The 27,186-nt window shown below is 40.2% G+C and overlaps 3 protein-coding genes and 2 non-coding genes across 5 annotated transcripts; 4 read left to right on the top strand and 1 right to left on the bottom strand.

Moving 5' to 3' along the window:
• Positions 1 to 163: 163 nt before the first annotated feature.
• On the top strand, positions 164 to 9,381 carry ppt2b (palmitoyl-protein thioesterase 2b). The gene is made up of 8 exons (XM_026156647.1): positions 164 to 591; positions 1,985 to 2,138; positions 4,220 to 4,315; positions 4,797 to 4,904; positions 5,035 to 5,118; positions 5,248 to 5,332; positions 5,653 to 5,707; positions 6,299 to 9,381. The coding sequence occupies exons 1-8, from the start codon at positions 400 to 402 to the stop codon at positions 6,440 to 6,442; spliced, it is 918 nt and encodes a 305-aa protein (XP_026012432.1). The 5' UTR covers positions 164 to 399; the 3' UTR covers positions 6,443 to 9,381.
• Positions 9,382 to 10,673: 1,292 nt separating this feature from the next.
• Positions 10,674 to 13,947, top strand: rps5 (ribosomal protein S5). The gene is made up of 6 exons (XM_026155472.1): positions 10,674 to 10,777; positions 11,613 to 11,716; positions 11,960 to 12,169; positions 12,693 to 12,821; positions 13,606 to 13,704; positions 13,831 to 13,947. Coding segments are annotated over exons 1-6 (612 nt in total). The 5' UTR covers positions 10,674 to 10,776; the 3' UTR covers positions 13,900 to 13,947.
• On the top strand, positions 11,755 to 11,887 carry LOC113015444 (small nucleolar RNA SNORA3/SNORA45 family). Its single transcript, XR_003271114.1, has one exon. It is a non-coding gene; the product is annotated as a small nucleolar RNA SNORA3/SNORA45 family (small nucleolar RNA).
• LOC113015443 (small nucleolar RNA SNORA3/SNORA45 family) lies at positions 13,397 to 13,528 on the top strand. Its single transcript, XR_003271113.1, has one exon. It is a non-coding gene; the product is annotated as a small nucleolar RNA SNORA3/SNORA45 family (small nucleolar RNA).
• Positions 13,944 to 25,569, bottom strand: ddah2 (DDAH family member 2, ADMA-independent). Its single transcript, XM_026155470.1, has 6 exons — positions 25,199 to 25,569; positions 23,778 to 24,377; positions 21,914 to 22,102; positions 20,110 to 20,229; positions 17,761 to 17,904; positions 13,944 to 15,272 (listed from the first exon to the last, which is right to left on the bottom strand). Exons 2-6 carry the CDS (start codon positions 24,075 to 24,077, stop codon positions 15,153 to 15,155), a joined length of 873 nt encoding a protein of 290 aa, XP_026011255.1. The 5' UTR covers positions 24,078 to 24,377; positions 25,199 to 25,569; the 3' UTR covers positions 13,944 to 15,152.
• Between the last annotated feature and the right edge of the window lie 1,617 nt (positions 25,570 to 27,186).

Here is a 27,186-nt window from a genome sequence, read left to right as displayed (position 1 = left end):
TGCACATTAAAGAGTAAACAAAGCTTGTTATGTTACATACTCGCGTCACGGTGTAACAGTCTAACTGTTTATGTTGTATCTGCGCGTGACCCTGTGGGGCAGCGCTCTGCTTCCCGCTGATTGGACGAGCGGAAGCAGGAAATGACGCCAGTAGCGGCCGCTTCACCTGTAATTTAAAACCGGAACAAACGAAAACAAAAAGCAGGGACCAGCTGTGGAGTGTTTCTGCTTTTCCTGGAGTGTTTTGAGCACTCTCACGGAGAAGCGCTGGCCGTGAAACAGCATCGTCTAAAGGAGCACAACTGGACCCAGAATAATGCCACATTAGCAAAAACCCAACAGTTTAATGCTTTTATTTTTTTACAACACCTTTTCTCGCCTTTATTACTTTAAGTTGTGATGGAGGGTTTCGGTTGTGCCAGCTTGAGGATGAGGAGGAGGAGAAGCAGCAGCGGGGCAGCCGGGCTGCTGTGGCCGCTGCTCGGTGCGTGTCTCTGGGCTTCGGTGGTCGGGTACAAGCCGGTGATCATCGTGCACGGTTTGTTCGACAGCTCAGGGGATTTTATAAACTTACAGCGGTTCATTAACGAGGTGAGTGTCGGGGCTAACGGAGAGGCTGATTCAGGGGATAGTTAAGGTGTATTTTACAGTAAATCCTGCAGGCCTTACAGGTTATATCACCACATGTTTATCAGCAAAACGTGGACCGTGCAATATGCATCTGCTGTTAGCGAGCTTTATGGTAAGGGTAATACATTATTTAGTGATTTAATATGAAGTACTTTCTGCTTTGTTGATGTAGAAATAAAGCAGCAATCATACAATTAACGGGCTCATTATAGAGAAGTTATTGTGCTGTAATATAACACCGATCAGAGTTGTATTATTACTGTATTATTACTATCATTAAGTTACTTTCCAGAGCTGTGTTTGGTTTTCCTGTAATTTTTATTGCATATGTCTGGGGTAAGATTAAATATGTTAAAAACAGTCTCCTCAGGCTGGCTTTGCTCACAGATGGGGAGAAAATGACAAAGACTAAAGCGTTCTGCTTTATTTTAGCGACTTTTTGTAAGTGCATAATATCCTGTCAGTTACTTTACCAAATTGTATTTTTGTTTCTGTTAAATTTCTCATGCTTAGTTTTAATTATTGAGGTTTAGTTAACTGAAATAAACCTGTTCTGGACTGCGAGTGTAGAAGAAAAATAATGTTCTTTATAATAGATACACTAAAGCACCTTGAAGTCTCTCAGTACTCACAATGATAAAGTGATTAATTACTACTAATCTTCTACTACAACCTCCTCACACACACACACACACACACACACACACACACACACACACACACACACACACACACACACACACACACACACACACACACACACACACCTATAGAAACTGTCAAACTCTCACCAGATGATCTGGCTATGTATGCTTGTTTCTGCCTCAGAAAAAAAGTGTTATCTAGTTATCTCAAAATTTCAACTGATTTTCAAATAATTTTCTCAATTTTGAGTTATTTTCTGAGAAGTTTGAAGTTTAGATTTTGAGATAAAAATGATTTTTTTTGTTTTCTGTGTCAGGAACAAGCTTCCATACCTGGCTGATGTGACTTGTGTGTTGATATTTCTGGAGTTTCTGTGGACATGTCAGGAGAGGTTTAAGAGGTTAAAACCAACATTAGGTTCCTCTTTATTTATTTTTTCTGGAAACCACAGAAGAGACCTTTGTGGTTGGCTTAAAATACCAAAAGCGGATCTGAGGCCTTGTTTTTTCTGCTTTAGTTAATTTGCAGTTCAGTGATTCAGAAGCTTAAACATCCTCAAGGATAACTGACAGCACCGGCATCTGAAGTTACTGAGGGCACGTTGCTGATTCTTGTAGCTGTTCAATGCTATAATATGACAAATCGCTTAGACGCTGTGCTTCCTGTGAGTTTTTCCTGTTAAATGATGCGAAACCATCTCCTTCTGCAGTCTCATCCAGGGACGAACGTGACCGTCATCGACCTGTTTGACAGGGGCGCGAGCCTGGAGCCCATGTGGAAACAGGTGGAGGGATTCAAGGCAGCTATCTACCCAATAATGCAAAACGCAGCAGATGGGGTCCACTTTATCTGCTACTCTCAAGGTGAGCGAGTGCAAATTGCAGTTATGTGTCCATGGTTTCTCTGGCAATCTCGCTGAGGGAGATATCAGAGCGACACTATTAGCTGTGAAGGTTTATTTTCAGGAAGAGTGTTTAATGATCTGTTTGCTTTAGGATTTCTGCTTCAGTCAGCTGCTGGAAATTCCTACCACGCAACGCCATATTGTATTTCAATGTAAATTTTCCCCCCGAGGAACAAGTAATGCAAACAAGATTCTCTTCACTCAGCATGTTTCTGTGAAAAGAGAGCACACCAAAAAGAAAAAAACATGGACTTACTCTGTGTGCTTCTTGATAAAATAGTTTGTCTTTATGAGAAAAGCATTATCTTGATTGTGGAATGTTTACTTGTCACCGTCGCATGAGTGGCTCAGTGGTGTAGTGGTTTACACATTCGATCCTGGGAGGAGACGCGCATTTCTTTGGGATTGTGTAAGGAAAAGTGTCTCAAACATGTGGGCCTACCTGCTGTGACGAGCCAAAAGTAGCTTCTACACCTCGTTCGAGTATTTCAGAACTTGAGCATCTTTGTGAGAGGAAATGACAAAATGACACAAAGTCTTAGCGCCACACTGACTAATGTACTGCTAGCTCGAGTTTGAATTTCACTCTACAGTACAATGAGATGCATGTCAGGTTAACTGGTGAGTCAAAATAGCCCATAGGTGTGAATATGGGTGTGAATGGTTGTGCAACCTGCCCTGGGCGAGCCCCCTCCGTGTCTGAATAGGATAAGCCAATCCACGCTCATTAAAACTAATTGACGCTAGAAATAACACGCATAACCTGGTGGACTAACTGGGAAGACGGGTTCTCCAGACTTCAACCGAAACACATCCACCAAGACAATTGAGCCTAATCAGATGTTCACTGAGAAATCACAGACGATGGAAAAAACTCCTGGCTGGTGGCAAATGGAGGATCGGGATAGGAGATCAGATCTTTAAAGAATCTCTGGACACCAGACGGAGTTTCACTGGTAGAAGCTCTGTCTGGTTAACCACAATGTTAAGATTTGTGTCAGAAAAATGTGATTATTGGATTTTATTGGTGAGACGGGTTCTAAATCCAAACTGTGCAATGCGTTGAATATTTCAAATAAACCGGTTGCGAAAACAAAAACTGTGGACAGGAGTAAAACCTGATATCACACAAGATTTCACCCCAAGAACTGAAAAATCAAAAAGCTCAACTTCAAACTTTATTTATTAACTAAATTATTAATATTGATTTATTTTCAATTTTCACATTTCTACAGAGGAAAAGCTGCTCTTCATCAGACCAGTGAAGAGTTAATTTATTTCTGCCTGTGTTCAGACAGCAGCACCTTATTATTGCTTTGTGCTACTGCGATGCACCAAATATCCCTGTAAAACCATCTCCTCTTCTTTCTGAAACTGTTTAAATTTTGACTCTAGCACAAATGGTCACAACATTCAAGTTAGCTTAAATAAAGTCCTCAAAAGGAGCTTATGTAAACATATTTAAACTAAAATTCTAAATAAAGTACAGAACCTGATGCAAAAAGCTGACTGTAACACAATAGAGTGTCTCTATAAAGTAAAATGGCTCAATAAATTCAACAAAGTGAAATAAAACAGACTAAAAATAACTTACTGGATGCAGTGAAATGCACAATAAACGACAATAAAGGTGTTGTTAGAATTTAAAACGTCACAATGATACAAGGTTAAAACATGTGTTAATACGAGAGAACAGATGTTTCTCTGCTAAACAGATGTGTTGATTTCCAAAGAGATTTTTACTTCCTGATTTGAATTAGCCTGTCAAAAAAATTGAGGTGGGTTGCTAACTCTCTTCAGGTTTGTTTGACGAATTAATGATCAAAAATGGAGTTTGCAATCAAAATAACTGGATATAAGACCTTTGAGCACTGGGAAATTGACATACACACAGTCAGCTGACCAGTTATCTGTCTGTCACTGCTCTGTGAGGCACTTTTTTATCTAAGTGGGTTATATAACATTCAATGAGAAGGTTGGAAGGTGGACTTGCTCTCTGAAAAGCTACACAAACATGTGTCTTTATTGATGTTCTTACAGGCGGTCTGGTTTGCAGAGGGATCCTCTCCACTCTGTCTGACCACAACGTCCACTCCTTCATCTCCCTGTCCTCACCTCAAGCCGGGCAGTACGGAGGTGGGTCCAACATGGAGAGCTTAGTTCAGCAGCGTGTTTTAAATGCAATCAGTATTTCTCTGTTGAGAATCTACTAATACCCTGTTAGTGAACCAGTGTCAATATCTGACAGCTGTAAAATGAAAACTCTCATGATCTCACGATGAGAAGCTGCCTGATAATTATCAGCAAAATCGTAAATTAGGGAGTAAAAACCCAACAATGAGTTAGTAAGACTGATGTTGTTGGACCTGTTTTTATAAGTTATTGTTTTTTTTAAGAGAATTTTAGCTCAAAGCCTTACTGCTTCATATCACTCTTGCTGCTCTGGTGACAAGCCAGAGCTCGCAGCTATTTCCAGCATCAGTCAGCAGACTGACACAGTTAGCAGAAAGCTGTGAAGCAATGTGAAGAGAAAGACTGCAGAAATACTTTATCGTGCTGTGGACTGATTTATTCTCTGACTTGGTCATCATTCTCGCTCCTCTTTCTTTCCCCTCAGACACAGACTACTTAAAGTACCTCTTCCCTCAGTTTGTGAAGTCAAACCTCTACCACGTGTGTTACACCGCATTAGGTCAGATGATATCCATCTGCAACTATTGGAACGGTGAGACTCCAGGATTACTTTTTTCTCACAGATTTTGAAGTCGTCAAATTTCTTTTTTTTCCTGCCTTTTCGGACTTTAAAATCATAAACGAGCAGTTTGATATTGTGTTTGCTTTTCACCTGTCTGCAGACCCCCACCACAGAGACCTCTATGTCAACAGCAGTGATTATCTGGCTTTGCTCAACAGTGAGAGACCCAACCCAAATTCAACAGGTCAGAAAAAGAACAATCAACAACAACCCTTATCAAAAATTACTCAGTGTAACGAGTAATTACTTATATCAAAATGACTCAGATAAAGTGCACAGTAGCCATGAGGTGTGTTTTATTTGCCATCTGCAGAATGGAAGAAGAACTTCCTCAAAATCAAAAAGCTGGTACTGATTGGAGGACCGGACGATGGAGTCATCACGCCCTGGCAGTCGAGGTGACAGCATCCTCTGATTTTATTTCCCTGAAATCTCACACACATGGATATCTTTAAAAAGATTTTTGGACTTTGTGAAAGTTGCAACAAATGAATTTAGATCGAAATTTTACAAAAATAATATATTTAAACTCATTGTGGTGCTAAAATAATTAAAATAAGACTTTAGATCAAACAAGGCTGCATCATATTTTCTGCTTTAAAGGGATTTCAGTTTATTCTTTGTGGTCACAGCTGTCAATGACATCTTGCTTCGTGTAACTGTGGATGATCTGATGACTCTCATGTGATGCTAACACACTGCTTTCATGTCTTTACAGCCAGTTTGGATTTTATGACGACAACGAGACGGTTGTTGAAATGCAGCACCAAGATGTGAGTGAAAGTCAGAATACATTTTTTCATTTATTTCTATCTGTTTTTAGGTCATTTAATTCAATTCTAAATAAGTTATATAACACAAATTCACAATAACAGTCCTCTAAGGGCGCCCAACAATCAGACAATAAGCGAGCACTTGGCAACAGTGGGAAGGAAAAACTCCCTTTTAAGAGGAAGAAACTTTTGGTAAAATCAGGCTTAGGAACCGTGACCAGCTGGGATGAGGGGAAGAAGACAGGAGAAAGACATACTGTGGCAGAGATCTAATGATGAATAAATATATAAATTATAAAAAGGAGAAACCATGATTCTTACCAGAATAAATCATGAGAAACTAAAATGTTTTTCAGTTTAACACAAAAACAAAACAAAAAAAGATCTTTGTTCTGATGTCTTTGACACGTTAATGGGTTTGTCATAAAGCAGAGCCATCTTTTATCTATGTCTCATTTATGGAGGTGCTCCTCCCAGAGCAAGGCATGTGCTTTGTTTCTAAAGAATAGAAAAATACATGCACAACCCCACCAAAAATCTGAGGCGGTAGAATTATTAATGACTCCCTTGTGCTGTGTTTTCTTTTTCCAGCTGTACTTGAGAGATGTTTTCGGGCTGAAGACGCTGGCGGCTCGCGGAGATCTGATCCTCTGCTCTGTTCCCGGCGTTCAGCACGTCTGGTGGCACTCCAACAAGACCGTGTTCCACACATGCATGGAGAAGTGGCTGGTGTAGCACAAAACCTCTTCACAGCACACACATGCAGACGGACACACAGAAAAACACACAAAAACGGTCGACCTCTACAGCCTCGGTTATAGTGTCTTCTGTAGGACATGAGCTGATATTTTGGGGGGATTACAGCTGTGAAAGATCATTTGGTGATGTCAGGATTTATTTTAAACCGTCTTTCATTTTCATCTTATTTAACATTTAAGGAGAAAGTTTAACATTAGGGGAAAAATTTTGTTACCTCTCTCTCTTTTATGTGTACAGTACATGTTAGGCTATACCAGAAGCTTAGCTTAGCTTAGCTTTGCACAAATAATGGAAATAAAGGGAAACATCTAGCCTGCTTGTGTGTGACAAGGACAAAACCAGCACTTTTAACTTCACTCACTAACTTGTTTATTTTATTTGTCTGAATAAAGTAAGTGTAAAATGACATTGGCAACTATTAGTGGCGACTACTAGTGGGCTAAGAAGGTACTGCAGGAAGGCTACAATCATGATTGACAGATTGATAGATGGATACTTTGTTGATTTGTATTCAAATTTTGTTTTATAATAGCATAATAAAGAGTACAAAATAGTTCAGTCTGCAATAATTAAACAACATAGCTAAAGTAAAAGTGGTAAAAGTATCACAGGTGCCTACTGAGGACCTTATGCTGTGAGATTTCACACATAGACAGTGATTTAAAAAAAACAAAAAACAGAATACAAAATAAAAATGAGGTTAAGGAGAGTAGAAAGTATCACACTGCAGATTGCTTTAATAAATAATATGTACTCTATAAATGTAAGAAACATTTGGAGGAATGGTTAATCTGCAGATATTTCCTGGAGTCCAGCTACCAACATAATGTTGCCAGCATTTTAAAACCCCAAAAATATCACCATCACAATTAGATTTTTGGGTGCATTAACAAAAAAACATTTAACATGTTATTCAGTGGGCTTAAGAGTGCTGGTAGGCAGATTTAATGCAATTCATTAATTCATTTTTAATGATAACACAGATCCAGGCTAGTGGCTTTCAGCTGCTATGTTGAGCTAACGCTCTCCATTTATTCCCACTGATGTCACCTTTGCGAACAACGTGAGTCCGGCCCTCACCGTCATACGTAGATGGTATGAAAGATGTACGTTTCTAAGGTTGTTATAACTAAAACTAAACTAAAAATTAAAACTACATATTAATAAAATAAAATGAACTAAAACGAATTAAAAAAATAGAGGACATGATGATGGACGGACATGTTTACTGAGACTGTGGATGTCTACATAGATTGAAACTAATAAAAACTAACATTTTTAAACAATAAAACCTTCAGAACTGAATTAATTTATCCAACCCTGGAGATACGTCCATGTTTTATACTGTCTGCGGTGTAGTTTCGGCTTGTCGTGCACGTCTTGTTCTTGTTTGGGTGGGTTGTATCAGTACAGGGATCAGGGATTTCCATACATCTTTTCAAACTGCTTGAAAGGATGAGATTTTCTGGAGAAACCTTTACCATAATCTAACCTGTAGCATTATCTCGACCAAGGCTTGATTCATAAAGGGGAAAAAAAGCACATTTCCCAAAATGTTACACTTCTCCTTCACGTATTTATTTTAAAAAACCCACATTGTTGCTTTTGGAGAAATCCAGCACATCGCTGCCTGTTTGCTGATGGCTGTCAGAAGGGGTTTTAGCTGCTTTTCTGACTTTAAAGGAGCACTCCAACAATTTTTCATTGTACCATTGCAAGGGACAAGAGTGCAAGCAGTCATCGTAGCAGAGGATTAAGGATATGTTGAATTTTATTTACAAGTGTGAGTCCAGTTTGTTGTTACGTTCTTCCTGCCTGTTTCATGGCAAACCTCCAGTTTTAATGCGGGCTTTGAGGTAAGTGAGCTGTAGTTGTCCAGCTGAGCTCACCAGTGTTGCTGTATCAGCAAAGTTGGCGGCATGCCCCTTTTTATTTGAATAAAAATATTAGTTTATCACTTTAAAAGCATGCAGTGTATCAGACAGTGTGCGTCTGCTCCATCAAACATACCTCAAAGCCGCCACACAAACACGACAGTGCCTGAGCGACGTTAAGTCGTCTACATGTTGAGACTTACTGCCCCGCTCGTCTCGCGTTGAGTCATTTATATGTTTTTCATTCCCCCATCTTTAACCCCGGTGTCTAATTCAGAGTGAGCCTCCGATCTTATCATCAGTTTATTGTAACTATCATGCAGTGCTTTGGAGCTTTACTCCATCGCTTTTGTAGATGAAGCCTTAATTTTTCCCCCCTACATGCCTCAGTATTTCATGCCCATTACCAAAGTGCTACAACACACTGCCTTTAGTGACGGTGCTAAAAACAATGATAGGGAGGGGTGGCATTGGGCATAATAAGACTAGAGAGTGGCAGTGATATGTTAGTGTTTACTGGTCCACCGAACCTCCCATCACATTTAGATATCTCAGGCCTTTTAGCAACCTTCATGTTCCTTCTTTTCTGTTGTTTAAGGGATTCATTTGTAATACTTTTAATTTATACTTGTCGTTCTTATATTTCTCAAAAGGACAAAAAGCGGAGCGTGTATTTGAAAGATAAAACAGAAAAGAAACTTAATGGTTAAGGATGAATTGCACATTGTAAAGAGAAGGGATGTTGTTGAGATAGGGATGGTTTTATCTGTGTTCAAGCTACTATGTTAATGTTATTGCATCTGTTGTTCATGTATGCTCGTGCAAAGCCAGAGCTGACCTGACCGCATCAGATGTGGATAGAAGGGATGTCCCACTCTGTTTAGTTTTCTTATTAAACAAATAATACATGTGGATATGGACACTTTTTTAAATCCTAAAACATAAAGTACTATTTTAACAGTTTCTACCGTGTTTGTGTTATAAATGAACAGGTGTCAAATGCTGTCAGGTCTTCAATAAAAGACGGTTTTGAGCATTGTTTGTGTTTGTGCTTTGTCCTGTCAGTTAACAACACACATAAATAAAGCCAAAACTGGTCTTGTGAACCAGATGATTTTTTTCTGTACATTTTGCTTCCAAGGACCCAGACTTTATTGTAATTTTTTAAAGGCTCTTGAACAATAGTTCTCCAGGCTTTCTGAAGGACTTGCAGAGTTTTTCTTTGGACATCGGCTGCTTTTTGACTCATTTGCAATCCAGTCCTTGTACCTGATCATTTCCAGATGAATGTTTTTGTTTGTTTTTTGTTAAGCTGCTTAATCCTGACCTGTAAGTTATTCAAGCACAAAAATGCGCAAAATTTACTGGATAAACCACTGTTATTCTCGCACATAACAGATGAGTCAGTAAAAAAAAACCAATTTAGATTTCTTTTGGGTTCAAATTGTTATCTGTATGGAGGTCAGGGGAGAGGTACTGCAATGAGTGTTTAAAGCAAAGTGTAAAGCCAGTGGAGGCTCTGTCATGGTCTCGGGCTGCTTTTCAGACAGTGGTATTGGGAATCTTGTCAAAATTGATTGAATATGAATACAGAACAGTATGGTCAAATTTTGATTGTCCATCTGATTGTCAAGAGCTTCATTTTTCAGCATGTCAATGATCCCCAAAAAAACTGCCAGTGCATTAAAAGCATACTTGTTAAAAAAAAACAAAAAACAACAACAACACACACAGTGGAACATTATCAGTCATGGACTGGCCTCCCCAGAGTTTGGACCTCAACATTGAAACATTGTGGGATTCTCCTGACAGAAAACAAAGGCGTTGCTGCCTTTGTTTTCCAAAGAAGAGCCTTCAAAAAACCTGGAGAAATATTCCTGAAGACTACTTAAAGAAATGACAAGAAAGCTTGTCTAAAAGGGCTTCAGGCTGAGATGAAGAATAAAGGTGGTCATATCAAATACGGACTTTTCCAGTTTGTTAAGACTACAAAATGTATTTTTGCCTTACGTACACTCACTCACGCACGCACACACACATACATACATATATATATATATATATATATATAATTTGCCATTTTACTGAGCAAAATACAAAATATAAATGTAGTGATCACTAGCTGAAGAATATTCTAGAGTACACGACTGAATCAATCAAAATTAATTTAAAACATATTTTTAAACAGAAAAATAACTAAAACTAAATAATATTAAATATGATGTAATATAACTGCTTGTTTTTACAGCAATTGTGAAAGTTAAAAGGCCAGCAGCAGCTTTATTAATGTATAATGACATAAAAAAAAAAAGACTACGTTTCCCATAAGCTTTTGTACGCCGGAAGCAGCCAAACGCCGGACCGGATATCTGTACACGGCGCCCCGAAAAGGCCCTTTTCCGTCTCAGAGAAGTGTGGTACAGAACGGCAGACACAAGTGAGTGAAAATTTTACTTTTTACTTGCTTCATAAATCGTGAAAAAGGGACGGACGCGTATCCAAAATCACTGTGGATTTCCATTGTCCTGGAAATTCGTACAGAAAACTTCAGTTTAGTCGAAATGGCGTTTTTATTCCCTCCGAATGTTTCCGTACCAGCACAACAGCGCTGAGCGTTAGCATGCGACTAGCTCTGTAGCACATGTGGATTCTGCACGTTGAGTAGCGGCTCCGATAGATGTCAAATTCAGGACACTAATTCACAAAATATGTCTATATTAAACTTAATTTCTTCCCTACTAATTAACTGATGCTGAATTTAAACGCGCACCTACGCCCGTTTATAGACGTTTGTAAGCTTAGAATCCGCTGTGGCGCAAGTTTGCTAGTGTTAGCGTGATGCAGGCTTCATCTCCGGCCTCGCTGTACTTGTGACTGTCATTGCTTCGCTAAATCTGACCAAACAGTTACTCAATCTCCTATTAATATGAATAAATGTGCTTCCTATTAAAGTGTCAAATCGTGGGGTTTTCTGCTTTTTGCTGGAAAGCTAACGTCACTTTGTTTGAACGTAACATTGAGTAGCAGCTCAGTCAAGCTACAGTAGTTTTCATTCATTATACACAAATTCGTTAAATAAAGTTCCATTTATAAGACTTATGTCACATAGAAATCTAATAGAGAGGCCACAGATTTGCAGTAAGGTCCACCTTCACAAACCCAAACTCTTACGTGTAAATGTTGGGGGGGGAAAAAAGACATATTTGTCATTTATAGTCCTGAAATTATAATTTTTAAAACAATGTGCCAGTAATGTTGTGGTGTTTCCTCAGTGACCGATTGGGAGACTGCCCCCGCTGTGGCTGAGACCCCAGAGATCAAGCTCTTCGGCAAGTGGAGCACCGATGATGTCCAGATCAACGACATCTCCCTGCAGGTGAGCGGCAGTGTGAAAGATTCACTGTTGTGCTGTTAAGCGAGGCTAGAGTCACGCCTGGACACTCACCTGTTGTCCAGGTGTGCTACAGTGCTCGCAGAGGAAAAGTCTTTGCTTATTCATTGGCTGTAGTCTAATGTGGCCCAGTCAATCACCGGCTCAGACACAATATCTGCCTTTAACGATGCTGTTTTTCAACTTAAAACAGAAAATGATGCTTAAAGATGTCATTCTTCGCTGCAGGATTATATTGCTGTGAAAGAGAAGTACGCCAAGTACCTGCCACACTCTGGAGGACGTTATGCCGCCAAGCGTTTCCGCAAGGCTCAGTGCCCCATCGTGGAGCGTCTGACCAACTCCATGATGATGCACGGCCGCAACAACGGCAAGAAGCTGATGACCGTTCGCATTGTCAAGCACGCCTTCGAGATCATCCACCTGCTGACTGGAGAGGTACTTTCATAGCACTGCTATAGTATGTGTCACTGTTAAAGAGATTCTTAATTATAACTACAGAAAATAAATGGTTCCTTATGCGATGAAAAACACTATTGAAAATTACAGAGAACAGGATCTTACTGTGGTATGAGCAGTTTTCAATAATAACTAAAATATAAATAACTTAATTTAGACACGGCGTGCTGAGAAAATGTTTCAAATTTGAATTCCATCTGGGTTTTAAGACAGTATTTCAGCATTGAAAACATTTTTTTTAGACAGTTGCTGGATTGTTTATTATTTTTAGTGAGTTTTGCAGTGGTTGTTGCCAAGCAGACAAGGGTCCAGAATTAATCTGCATATTTAAGGGTAAATGTGATATTGGCTTTAACCTTTGAGTAAGAAAATTGGGAGCAAACACAAGGATTAACAGCAGATTGTGTCAGCTTTCAGATGGTGTCCAGACTAATGGATCTCTGTCACTACATGTTATGGATTGATTTAAAAAAAATTATCTTCTTAACCTCTTTGTTCCCAGAACCCCCTGCAGGTCCTGGTCAATGCCATCATCAACAGTGGACCCCGTGAGGACTCCACCCGTATTGGTCGTGCTGGTACCGTCAGGAGGCAGGCTGTTGACGTGTCACCCCTCCGCAGAGTCAACCAGGTAACAAACGCACAATTTTTTTTCTACCTCCACGTAATTGTTGATGTCTAATCATGTGACTAGATGACTTTAATGCATCTTTTAGGACATGTAAAGTTTGATGCATGTTCAGTTTTTTTCCTGGTTTGCACATGACCTTTATTACTGTCAGGTCTGCATACAAGAGTGGTTCTCAAGCGGAAAGATCAAAACAGAAAATATGAAGCGAAGCTAAACTGAGAAGTTCAGTTTGGCTTCACTTAGCTGAACATTTTAACCCCTCCTATTAGTGATCGTTAGAAATTGCGAGGTTCAGTCTTTTCTCACCTTGTTGGGCATATAGAATACAGTAAAGGCAGTTAGTCTCTTAGATTGTGGCAGTCTTATTTTTAACAATTTCATTAATAGCCTCTCCAGTGTAAGTAAATAAATACTTGATTATCATCAGTGCCAGTGTCCTTCTGTCAAAAAGGACAGAAGTACCAAAAAAATGCTTCCATGCTGAAAAACCTCTTTGTCCAACACCATCTTCAACAGTTTTAGCATGAAAATAAATTAGAAAAGGTTCACTGTTTTTTCATGTATTTGATGTGTTAAACGAGGCTAGAGTCACGCCTGGACATTTTCTGTTGTCTTGGTGTGCTAGAGTGCTCGTAGATTAAAAGTCTTTGCTTATTCATTGGCTGTAGTCTGTCGTGGCCCAGCCAATCACCAACTCAGATACATTTCACTGCTGGCCTGTGGTCATGTCTCTGGAGTTTAACCCGTTTCACCTCACTAACGTGTGCTCCGTCTCGTCTTGCAGGCCATCTGGCTGCTGTGCACGGGAGCAAGAGAAGCTGCTTTCAGGAACATCAAGACCATCGCCGAGTGCCTGGCTGATGAGCTGATCAATGCAGCTAAGGTAACAGACTTAGTGGACTCTGATTACATCCTGCCAATTATGTTGGAACCTTTTTAGTGATCAGAGCTGACACATATGAGAAACTGTTGTGAGGCGTGTTAAACTTAAGTTTCTCTCTCTTTGCAGGGTTCATCTAACTCTTATGCCATCAAGAAGAAGGACGAGTTGGAGAGAGTTGCCAAGTCCAACCGTTAAACATGTTCACTTTCTAACAAAACAAATAAATCAAGCAATTTCTGTTGAGTTTGAGTGTTTTATTGGACATCACATACACAAGCCTTTGATTCTGTGATGGAAAGCTGGAGTTCTGAGTTAAACTACAAGGTAAAATTATCTTATTGGTTAGTGCTGTGACAACTTTTCCCTTAATCAAGCTGTAATATTTTAATTTTGGATGGGTGGCACTGCTGATAGCTACTGTTTTACTGGCTCAAAAGTACTGTTCAGTTATAGTGGCACAGTTGGTCAGCACTGTAGCCTCCCCAAAAGGTGCCAGATTTGATACCATTGATTAGCTGGTGTCTTTCAATGCATGCGTTTGTTTTCTGCAAGTCTCCCATAATTGGTCCTAGGTGTGAATGTGGGGTTGCACGTCTGTACTCTCCCTGCGATAGACTGGTGATCAATCCAAGGTTTCGCTAACAGCTGGGATAGGCTGCTGCCCCACTGAGATTCTGAATTGGACAAGTAGAAAATAAATGAAAAGACTGGATTTACATTTATTTTAGCCAGATGTACCTAAAGAACTGGCAGTTGAATTACACAGGAATAAAAGTATCACTAAAAGTTAGAAGCTGGATTTTAATATTTCTACACTTGGGACAAATTCATACACTGCAAAGCTAAATCAAATCTGAATCATCACCTAGCAGCTACAGATGGTCTGCAATTAAAAAACAGTTAATACCCAAGTACTGAAATGTGGATATGAAAGCTGTACACTGTAGTAAATGTGGGCACCAAGTCTTAGGTTAGCCAAGAAAACATTTAAAGGGGACTATCACAAGCAGTAATGTTAAGAGACATCAGATTTCTGGAAAGCAGACGTAATGCCCCTTTACTGGATCTAGATTACATCAATTTGGTGAGAAAAGTTAAAAAAATGTTGGGCTGATTGTTGCCTTTGGCTTTTCCTTCACACTTTGGTCTAAAAAGGTATTGAACATCTGCATATATACAGAATGAAACTTGCAGTGAAGACTTTCCTGTGGGGTTACTGTTTTACTTTGGTGGACTGTGAAAGAGTTGGAACAGTGCAAAACTACAGCTTCATCTAGTGGTTTCATGAGTAGATTTAAGGACATTGTGCAGCGCTGTTCGTTCAGCAGAGGGGGTAGTGGTGCAGTAAATTAGGTGGCTGGTTCTGTCTCAAAATACTGCACATTAGTATCACTACCCCCACCACTGCGAACACCTGCAGATAAATGCTGAGTGGCGTGGGCGTGTTTTCAGAAATATGTATGCTTTCTGTTGACAAGGAGGCAGAGTGAGGACAGAGACGCTCCCAGCTTGGAGGCCTCGCTGCAGGCTGTCGGCAGGAGGGTGTAGTCCTGCAGCTTCTGGAAGGCCTGCAGAGAGAGAGGAAACAGTTCAGTCATTCAGACCTGAGCTAGTTGTTACAGACTACACTGCAGGGAAAACTGAAAGGAAAGGAGGAAGGAAAATTTGCTTCACTGGCTGGAAGTTAGAACACCAGATCTGACTCATGAGTGTCAGCGATTAAGAGTCTTAGATCTACATGACAGTTTTGATGTTTCCCTTTTCTTTAGAGACCAAAACTCTAAAAAAAAAAAAAAAAATTAAAAAGCAACTTCAATTTTGTTACATTTCTAATGGTAATGTTGATTTATCAAACTCATCTAATGATTTATTGCCACGCTAGCGTTATTTTCCATTTCCCCCCTGATGAGTTTCCACGTTGTCTGGATAACATTCACATTTCTTGATGTGATTTGTACAGTGTACAATTCCAGCAGCATGTGACCTGATGCTGCTTACAAATTTACCTGTTACACTTGATGCAAGTGGAACTTTTTTGTAGGCCTGTGCAGAACCAGCACATGCATCTCTCCTGGTCAAGCTGATGGCAGCAGTGACAGCTGATGAACTGACCCCTCAGCCAAGCTGCATGCTCATCTTCAGCTGTGAAAGCAGCCAGGTGCATATACACACTAACAAGTGACATCATTTCAGGACAATATGACTTGGCCCGGTTGCACAGTGTTCTACTGAAAACAATTAGTGATTCCAATAAAACACCAGCCATCACAAAAATGCACAGATGTGCATCTCAGATTAAATTGAAGGTTGTGGGAGTGTTCTTTAAGAATGAAGCTGTTTTTTAATCTGGTGTACAAAGATAATAATCTACAAAGATTGTGTGATCCTATTATAAGATGGTTGTATGGGTGGGTTGGTGGACAATATTGGACATTGTGAAATTTTTTTAAATGCAAAATACTGACTTGAGGGCAAACTGCTTGAAGGGAAATCATGCAAAAAACAAGTTATCAGTCTTTAAAGGAATTTGTTGCTTTTTCTTTGTGAACTTTATCTCATTGTGAAAAATCAAAGTTTCCAAATGTTCAAATTAACTCCTCTAATTGTAAGTTCGGTTTTAAATCTTGCCTGATATAATTTTTAGCAGTGGCGCACACACAGTTTCACAAAATACAATCATTATTTTACTTCTGATTTATTTAATTTGCCTCAATCCTGAAACAAACTACAGAAGTATCTGAAAATGCTGATTTATTCTCACTATGCTGGACTCAGCTTCTGTCCTGCCACCTACTTACATATTTAACGGGTCAGAGACGGCACCGTGAGCGGGATATCGACTTCACTAGTCTCAAAAACATTTCAGCTCTTGGAACCACAAGCACAACTGTGACCTTCAACTGCAATGTAACGAGTAAAGAAATGTGAAAAAAAGAAATCTGTTCACATCCCAGATCTTCTTTAGAGAACCTTTTTTGTCTAATGATCAGTTTAGAGCGAGTCAGTCACATTTAGGTCTGATTTAGGATTAACAGAGGCACTTGACTTCCAGGTGGTGAAGCAGCACAAGACACAGAGGTAACATCTGAATTACAGATGCATTAGGCCTTAAAAGGGATAATCACTAATAACAGACAGATTTATAAATCATAAAAGCACTTAGGTTTAACACACAGGACCAATCACACAAAGGACCGGATGCACAGGGTTTATTACAAAAAACAAAACAAACAACACGAGCTGAGCAGATATCAAATTTCTTATAGGAGCCTGATGGTTGATTTTGATGTGTGATACAATGCATCTGTAGATCTTCTATTATATTGTTGATGCAGTGTGGCTTTGATGTTAATGCTGTTGCATTTCTTTTTATATTTAGATAAAACTAATAAAAAGCTTTGATCACACCAAAGAAGAAGCCATGTATTTCTGTGGTGCAGCGCAAACACATGTGAATCTGCAGCAATACTAGTTATAAATATTTGATCTTGGGCGGTAAGTTTACTTCACTCCGTCTTGAAAGAAGCTGAGATTCTCCCACAGACTTATCAGAAACACACAAGCTAATGACTGCTGTTTAAAGGGAACTGGAGCTGATGACCTAGCTTCTTTTATGTGGAGACGGTGGAAAAAAGGAGGGCTAACATCTGAAAACCTGAGTCCAGCTATCATTTGTACTCCTCCCGATGGAAGCTGTTAGCAAATATTTGTGGGTTTATGCAAGCACTCACGCGACCGAGTAAAGCACCGTGAGACCTTAAAGCTCACACTGACAGTATTTAAAGCTGTTGGATGAGCATGCATGCTTATGATTACTGAACATATGATTCAGTGTTTATGTAGCCTAATTAATACAACAAGGAGATAAGAGCCAGAAAAACTGCCAGAGAAGAAGAAAAAAAAAAAAATCTGTCAAACTATAACATAATGAAAATAGCAAATTACAGGAAAACTTATTTATTGCTATTAGCACATACATGAACATGACATTATACTGCAATAATGTGCAGTTTATTTAAAAAAAAAAGAAAAGAAAAAACCCTCTGTGGTACTCACAGAAACGCTGTCAGGGCATTCGTCTGCTGGTCGGTGCAGCAGGAAGTCCCGTTTGGACAGACCTTTGATGTAAATGCAGTTTGCTGCCAACTCCTCTGGGACGGTGAGCACATCGTAGTGGTGATCAGTCAGCTGTTCCATCATCTGCAGACAAACACGCACATCCAGCATTACACACAGTCGCCGAGCTCCAAGCCAGCACTAATGACATAAACAGATGTGTGCAGTTCAAGTGAGGATGGAGAGATTATATATTTATGACTCATAATGAAAAACAGTATTGACCATAGAGAGATGTTGGGCCCTGCCTAGCACAATGCTTTAAAATCCTTGTCTTAAAAAAGGTTCATTTTAAATGTTGTCATTTCTCTCTTTACATTTCAATAAACTAACTGAAAACCAGCACAAAGGCTTGATCATCACGATGCTTAATACAAAGTCACCAAAAAAATTAACTAAAGAACCCTTTTCATCAAGTCATGTAATCTTCTGGTCAAAGTAGATGAAGAGTTTGTTAATCAGTTCCAGCTGCTGTTGTTAATGTAATTAACATAAGGTGCACTAGTCAGGCAACAACGAGACAACCCCCCTAAACATGAAGGATGGTCACTCATTTCTTTTCCACTAGTTCTCATCTGGCTAAAGTCAGTGTCACTGAGTTCATGAGGGTGGCATGAGGGCCCAGCATGCTTTACTTGGGCCCTGCCTGGCACTCTGGAGAATGGGCAGGTTCACCCCGAGTACATGTGACAGACATCAAAGGGTCTGGAGAAGATGTGGAGAGCATTCTGCGGCCTGTAACATCATTCAGCATGACTGCTTTCATAGTTGGCCAGGGACTAACAAAAAGGGAGGGATGCACAGACCGGCTGGCAATGGCACTGACTGCCATCAGGTACCAGGATGAAACCCTTGGAAACACTGTCAGACTACGCTGGTGCAATGGGTCCTGGGTTCCTCCTGGTGCACGATAACGCCCAGCCTCATGTAGCGAGAGTGTGCAGAAAGTTCTTGGAGGAGGAAGGAATTGATATCATGCTTGCACTGAGCCTAATCCAACAGGACACCTCTGGGACATTATGTTTGGGCCTGATGCTGCCAGGTTGCACCTCAGACTTCACCAGGAGCTCAGTGATGCCCTAGGAGGAGATCCTCCAGGACACCATCCATTGTTTCATTAGAAAGCTTACCCGACCTTGTCTGGCCATACTAACTACTGAGTACCATTTTGAGTTGGTATGAAATTATTTCAAAATAGACTAGCTAGCTGCATAATTTTTTCACTTTGACTTTATTTTTTTTTGGCATAATTTCATTCCAACACATTGCCCAATCCATATCGATCTGGCATGACGCCCCGCAGGTGAGATCTAATGTGCTTTCAAAATGTGACTAATTTTTTTAAGTGGTGCATTTACAATTAAAGTTGAAAATGGCAGCTCTAATTTACATCAACCTCTCAGTGTTTTAGGGACACGAGTCATAACGGCATAAACTGATGTGTCAAGTAATTTTTAGCTGTTTTGGTCATTACTGAGGTCAAATTTATTATTGTTTATTATGATTTCTCACAGACTTCTTCCTTGATTAGGTGGAAAGCCATCCTTATCATGTATAGCATCTTGCAGTGCCGTTCATTGCCCCTTGGATTTCTTTTCAAAGGTGCAGCTGTCGCAGAGGATTGTGGGTCATTGCTGCTACCAATGTGGCTGGATATAGCAATACATCCAGGTGTTTGTAATCACACTAAATAGTATCATGACGTGGAACCATCCTTTGTTTTCTGACTAAACGTAGTGCCAGGATAAGGGATTTCCAGCTACTGAGACTGATCACCCCTCATATACAGCCGCACAAGCTGTTGCTCACAGCCATTTCTGTTCCTTTTAGGCAGAGCCTCCAACTTGTTTGTTATAAGGTCTCCAGCACAGGCACACAGACATGCTAAATGGAAAGCTATGTAGCCTGTGTAAACAAACTGGCATGAATAGATGAATGTGCAGGGTCAGCTGGCAGGCTGTCACACCTGGATTTCTATAACACAGTCAGCAAATGGACAAAAACAAAACTTTAATGATTGAAGTTAAATATTATGCTCACTTCCAGCTCCATATTTTTATTCTGTTGTTGTTGTTGTTGTTGTTATTGTGTGTTCAGAATAATCCCTTTTCATCTAATTTTGGACTTTTAATACGGTCTTGAGTTAATCCAAATAAGCAGGCAAAAATCCTATTTTCATAAAAGCTACAGGGAGTGTTTTCTCCTTGGTATGCGCTTTTCCCTCAATTGCTACAATGCCACAATATTATTAAGGAATTACCCTTTGGGAAACAACACACACATACATACCCGGAGTGTCTTCTTGGCCCCATCACTGTTGCTGAAGATGATGGTGTTTGGGCCTCCCATGGAGCAGATGTTTTTCAGTCGGGCTCCATCACAGACGGGGACAGTCGACACGGCAAAGTCCTGAACACATGTGGGGGTGAACGGTTACCAAGCATACTGGAAACTTCTAGAAGTTTCCAAGCAGGTTTGTTTTGTCATCACAGGTGTAACTAATAACATTAAGATTGGCTTTTCACACATCCCAGTAACTGATGCCTCGACTCCAATCGACTCCTAACTTACTCTCACACTATAAAGTGGTTCCATCTCTGCTCTACACACTGTATATGTAAGGGTGATATTTATGAACGAAAGTTAAATGGAGCCAGAGTGACTCCTCTGAAACACAACACTGATGAAATCATCTCCTGGTTTTCCCCAGTCCCCCAGTCGAACACTTAAACCCTCTCATCCGCTGACACCATTTCACACCACACCCCCACACTCCCACACCCAAGGGAAGAGCGAAGAGCAAATTCAACTCCAAAATATGCAAAATATGTGTGCGTGTCAAACAGAAGTGCATCTATAGTTCTTGAAAAGAGTCAATACTAATGAGCAGCTTGAGCCCAGCCCGAGTGAGCACGCTGTGCTGTGCAGCGTTGTGATTATTTGGGCAGTGGAACAACCTCATTCATCAGTGTTTATACACAAGAATTCCCCAAATGCAATTCAGCAAATGGCCACCTGCTCACATTGGCACCTGGGTTTCATATCCGACTGTAATCTTGGCACCGAGGTAATCTTTGTTGTGCAGGCTAAAAATATAAACTCTATATTTTAGTTAGTTGTGTATTGATAATCCTTAGCTGGGCTTTTATGGAGATACACAGACATACAGCGGTCCATACTAAGACACTTTTACTGTAAGGCAAAGATAATAAGATGTAGCAGTTGTATATAAACGCATCAGGATAAAAAAATAAATAAAAAAAAAGGGAGTGAAGAAAACATGCTCAGTGCATCATGAGAATTTCCCCCAGCAGCCTGAGCTATAGCAACATAACCCGAGGATTTGATCTAGGCCTAACTATAAGCTTTATTAACAAAGGAAAGTTTTCATCTTAAAAGTAGAGACAGCGTCTGAATGCCTGTAGGTTTGTGAACCAAAGGCAGAGAGGACTCAACCTTTAAAGTTTCTCTGATGTATGGCTTCCCTCTATATGCATTTTTCCTTTTTATACCTAAAAATCAATCCCACTACGCTATGTGGAAGGATCCCTCAGCTTGAGCTGTAATCATGGATGCACAGGTATTATTTACCTTTAGTGTATAAAAGAGGCATGACACACCTGGATTATCTAATCTCTGGTGAAGACCCTACACTAAAGTCTTCCTTTGCATTTTTAAGTTTCACATACTTTAATTAACTGCTCTTCAGTTTGAGTGAATTAACAAAGAAGCCAGGGCTAAATCCTCCAGTACTGTGCCACACACTGAATTTAATTACAAGTAGCCCTAAATAGAAAAGCTGTCATAAACATTTAAGTTCAAATGACATCTGACATGATAAACTACAGCAGCGGGCTGCAACAAAACACTCGATGGATGATGCAGCTGTGCCACGTGTCAAAATGTGTTGACTGACATCCCTCTTAAAAAGACGACTCTGAGGCAAAAATGTCAGATTCTGTTAAAAGCATGCCGCCCTGACTCCTCAAATCAGAGACAGACATGTGCCTTCACGACAGGCAGCCCCAAACTAGGGAAAGTTTGAAAAAGCTTCCTCCTGCTCACTGTACCCTCTTCCCTCTATAGCCCTTACCCTGAAGGTGTCTGCCAGCACCTCCGCCCCTCTGCGGTTGGTGTGGGAGGAGATGCCGACAAAGAACTCCCTCCCCGTGAAGAGGATGTCGCTGCCCTCCAGCGTGGCACCTACAGAGTCGCCCTGCTCTCCGTCCATCTCCACCACAGTCAGGTTGAGCTCCGACATCACCCTCCTCACCGCCTCCACCTGAGGGAGGAATAAACTAGACTCAGTACGAGAGTTGGAAGAAAGCAGCTCAGGCAGGTGGTCTCCGTGTAACATCATCAGTTCTGTGTTTCACTGGCAATTAATATTTGCAATAAGAAGCTACAATAATTAAAAAAACAAAAACAAAAAAAAACAGACTGTCAGCTGAGCATTTTAAAATGTGCTTAAAAACAACAACTGTCTAATAAAAGAACATTTGCGTATAAATCCAGCTGTTGTATAATTTAGTCATTCATTTACATTCTGATTATTTACTGTTCAACTTTAAAGATTTCTTTCAAACAGCTGAGCTGGTTTCCCTCTTGTTAATCCAGGTCTCTCTTCCTGCCATCTTAGAATAAGTGGAACTGAAACTGTTGGAGTAAGCAGTGAAACCGTTGCAAAACCAGATTTCTGAAAAATCATTTAAATAATTCTCGATCAGTTATCTCGGGCTTTTTTTTTTATCATTTGTGGAAGCCACAATTGTAAATAAAAACTACATTTAGATTAACTGTGCAACAGAACAACTCTCTTATCATGTTATGGTGACACATTTTGCAATACGCGCGACACTGCAAAACAACGGGGTTCCAGCAGTAGAACATCTGGGATGTGTTTGAGTGTCTACCAATGAAAAGGTTGTGGGATCGATCCCCGGCTCCTCCAGACCGCTTGCTGAAGCATCCTTGGCCAAGATACTGAACCCCAAGTTGCCTCCAATGCATTCACTCGGGCGCGAGTGTGTGAGAATGTTAGAAAGAGCTTATGCTTAGATAAAAGTGCTGTATTAATGTGTCTGTCTGGGTGAATGAGACTTACAGAAGAAAGTGCATTGAGTGCTCAATGAGTAAAAAGGCGCCATATAAGTAAAAGTCCATTTACAACCAGATAATACATTATAATATCTGGAACTAAAGAAGAAAAATACTTCCAAAAAGGAACTGTGCATTTACTGTCACCCAAAGGGTCTGGGTGTTTATCTATTAATTTATTTTAATTAATCAGCTCTTTGATTTGCTTCCTGGCTTTTGATTCATTTTCTGTCCGAGCCATGTTAAGTTCCACTCTAAGAAACATGTTAAGAAAACATTAGGACATTAAAAAAAAACTGTAAAATGGTGTCAACACTTATTAACTGGACAGGAACCATTTGAACCGCATCACTGTTGAGAAGTTTCTTTCCCTAAAGCTTTTTCCAGCAAACCTCCAAGTAGTTTAGGAAAACTACAAACTCTCTCTTAACATTTTTCTTAAAGTTGCATTTTTAAGTCAGTCATAAAATAACATTTTGTTTATCAAACAGCCAAAAATAATAGCCGATGAATGGACTCGTAGCCAGGAAAAACCCTGAGATCTAACTACAGAAGTATAACTGGAACTTTGGACACTCCCAATAAGTCTGCCAGCATCTAAAACACCAAAAAGAAAACCAGTATCAATCAACCAATATCACTGTTGCTTAGAAACATTGTTTTCAGGAGTCTAGGGGGGATATGTCTGAAAGGCCAATGATCATAGCAACAAGGAACAACAAAGATCAGTGAGACCATGTTACAAACAGCCCATACTATGTTTGTCAAGTTCATTTTTATACCGTACTCATACAAACCATTACCCAATACTACATAGAAGATTAAGTGCACTCTGAAAGGCTTTTTCTATGCTGCATTACCTCGCTTTGTCTCTGCTCTTTGAAGGGCCTGGTGATGAGCGCCGTGTCTCCCTGGATGACAGCCACATCCTCTATCTTCCAGCTTTCTGGCAGCTCGGGGTCAGGGGGGATCTCGATCAGCTGCAGGCCCACCTTCTGCCTCAACGCTCCAGTCAGGCAACCGAACTGACGCTGAGCTTTGGCCAGGTCCACCGAAACCTCCCCGTTCTCCTGGCTGTCCCCTGCTTTCTTTCCAAAGGTCTCTGGAATGCCCCTCACCACGGCGTGGGTGAAATGGCCATAAGGGCACATATTTGCCATGGTTTCAATAATGTGGTAGCAAATATTGGGGCTGTGCCAAAAATCTCACTAAGCTGGCTCTGCCAGGAGAGGAACAAGAGGCAATAAAAGGATGTGAACGTTTATGTGTTTCTGGTCTCCTCTCTTGCAGTCTCGGTATTATTAAGACGCTGGAGGAAAAATGCTCTAAACTAAGCTAAGCTTGTGAAGAAGTAGATCCAGGAAGAGAATGGGAAGCATCTTCAGCCTGGTCTTTGCCTCTTCTTTAATTAGGGACTTCACCATCTATTATCCCAAACATGGGAAGCAAATACTACCAGCCTAAGAAAGAAAAAGATGGATACATCAAGGCAAGAACAAACAAAAATATCAATTTCTATAAAACATTAGAGGGTCACATCCCTGCCTACATGCTTTCATTGGCACTGGACTAAAGTGAAATATAGTCCTAAAAATCTGTAATTTATTTACTCTGTAGGGGAATAAAAAAAAAAAGTTTATCCCCCATTAAAACATCCAAGGACAGCTGAAATAATACACAGACAAAGAGCACGGCTGAAAGGAGACAAAGGAGCTTTGTTCAAGGTCAGATTATAAGGAATCATTATTCAATAGCCCTCCAATATGCTGCAAAGCCTCTTCATATCTGGCCAGTGGGTTAGATTTGGGACAATTGCCCTTTTATCATCTTCCCTGTAACTGGCAGGAGTCACCCACGGTGAGCTGCACACAGGATGTTTCTTAAATCTGCTTCATAACTTATGCAACAAGTGCTGGGCTTTGATGTTCACTTGACTTTGTTTTAAAAGGCTGCAGCACATGGAGAATATTAATGGATACTTGAACACCGAATATTTACAAACTACATTATAATCACTACTTATATGTTGAATTTTTCTACCTCGTATAGCTTTTGTTTGAGTTTTACCAGCTGTATTAATCAGTACAAACTTCAACCACAAGCAGAACAAAACATCCTGAGACTGTGGGGCTGCAGGAGTGCACCGCCCCAGCAACTCAACTCTCTTCCAAAATACTTTTCATGATGTTCCCCATCTTTCTTAAATCGGCAAAATAACAGCAACACCCTCACCCCGAGTCGCACAAATAACAAACAGAGCTCTACACTTAGGCCTGCTCACCTGTTTTAGGTCCCGGGTATCCGCTTTCGTCGCCGTTTTCCCTCTATTTTAATTTAATTTCCAAAGCAGCCGAGTTCCCGTTACTCTCCAGCTCCTTTCTCTCTGCCGAATGGCTATCGCGTCAAGACGGCGAACGTGAATTGGCATGTTTCCGGTGGCAAATTTCAAAATAAGACAGCATTGGTTTACATGAACTGTGTCGCGTCGTTTGTACCATATTGCAACTGCTATACAAAAAATAGCGCGCGATAAAATAGCGCGCGATAGTGTGTATACACTATGTATACACTGTAACTGAAAAAAATAATAATTTGCCAACGGTCGTGCTCATAGTTTTTAACGCCACCCCCAAGGAACTTCCGGTCTTATTTTCGACCATTGACGCTCACTTCCCCCACCACCTCCCCTCCCCATCCCCCACACGTCCTACCCGGATTCAATCAGCGGTGATTTATCGCAGGCGCTGCTGTTCTGGCGCTTGGACTTTTAGTGGCAACTGCACTGCAAAGTTACAACCGTTTTAATTTAATTTACGCTGGTTTCGAGTTCGTTAACAAAACAGAATTTAATTTGTGTGAAGTTAATATAAACATATTCTTAATTTGTGAGTACATTTGTGACCGCCGTTACTGTTAACCTACGTAATTGCTACATTTAGAATACTTGTTCAACCTATCTGGTGTTACTAACAAATGCGTAATTTAGACTAGTTTAATATAACATTAGGCGGATGCCTTGTTGAAAAATGCCCAGAAAATTCCTATTTTTGCCACACTGGTGCTCCTACGCATTAAAACAGAATTAAAGTCAGATTTTTCTAGGATTATGGACTCCCCCTTTCCCCCTCTCCCATCCCTGCTGTAATCCTGATGAATTGTTTATGAAGGGTCAGGCTTGTGCTTTATATACAAATATAAATGTGGTCTGTCTGAAAGCGAATCAAAGATTTATATGCTGAATTACTGAGCCATCTTTGTTTTTATCCTCCTGACATTTTACTTATTTACTTATTTATAAATAAATAAATAAAATAATCTGGCTTTCCTCAAAGTGGGTCAGTGATGTGATTGCTGGATTAACAGGTTGTCCCATCAGACACCCCACCTCTGAAAAACTACCCATGATTTGTGTTTATAATTAATAATCCAGTATTTCTAAAGAAACTGGTGATGTTCAGAGGTGATGTAAACATGCAGGCCTTCTGTAAACATGTGACTTTTCTGTCTAACAAGGCTGCACAATATTTCCTTCTAGTGACTAGATTGAGTTACTGCAGAAGGAGGACCAGGAGCCAAATTTTCTGCTGCAACGAGGAAGACGAGGGAAGCTGCAGGAGCTCGTCTCCAGTGTGTAGAAGAGGTTGAAAATGAGAACCTGGATGTAAACGGCAGAATGAATAGATGTAAAAAAGGGTGGAGGATGGGAGGTAGAGGGCACAGACAGACAGGATTAAAGAACACCATCTGTCCACTGAGATCCTTCAGCCAGGACACACAAAAAAAACATCCCCATCAAATGCAGGATTAACACTGTCTGCACAAACATGAATGGACTCAGTTGTGAGTCGCTTTAGGCTTGTATTTTTAAGTTTTACAACATGAATGCTTGCTTATTTGAACAAAAGAAAAGGACCTTTAATCCCATAATACTTTTATTTGGCCCTAGTTCTGGGGATTCTTTTGTAGGTTATATGCAAATCATTTAATAAAGACACAAATGGACAGAAACAAAGTCACACCAAACTCCATGCAAAAATCTATTGCTTTAGTAGCAAACATACATGCCTCCAAAATGCATCACAGGTCATAAACTCTCAATGTCATTTATGCCTCAGCAATGCCCATGGATTATTTCTGCATACAGTATTGCATCCAGACAAAAGTAACTGAAAAAATACAAGAGAAATGAACAAAAACCTCAATATTTCCAGGAAGATTTTTTTATAAGCTTGTAATTAATCAACTTGTAAAGAGCTTATTCAGTCTGAG

This window comes from Astatotilapia calliptera, chromosome 22 (assembly GCF_900246225.1).
Source record: "Astatotilapia calliptera chromosome 22, fAstCal1.2, whole genome shotgun sequence".
NCBI classification, from domain to species: domain Eukaryota; kingdom Metazoa; phylum Chordata; class Actinopteri; order Cichliformes; family Cichlidae; genus Astatotilapia; species Astatotilapia calliptera.
This window is presented reverse-complemented; position numbering and strand designations above follow the sequence as displayed.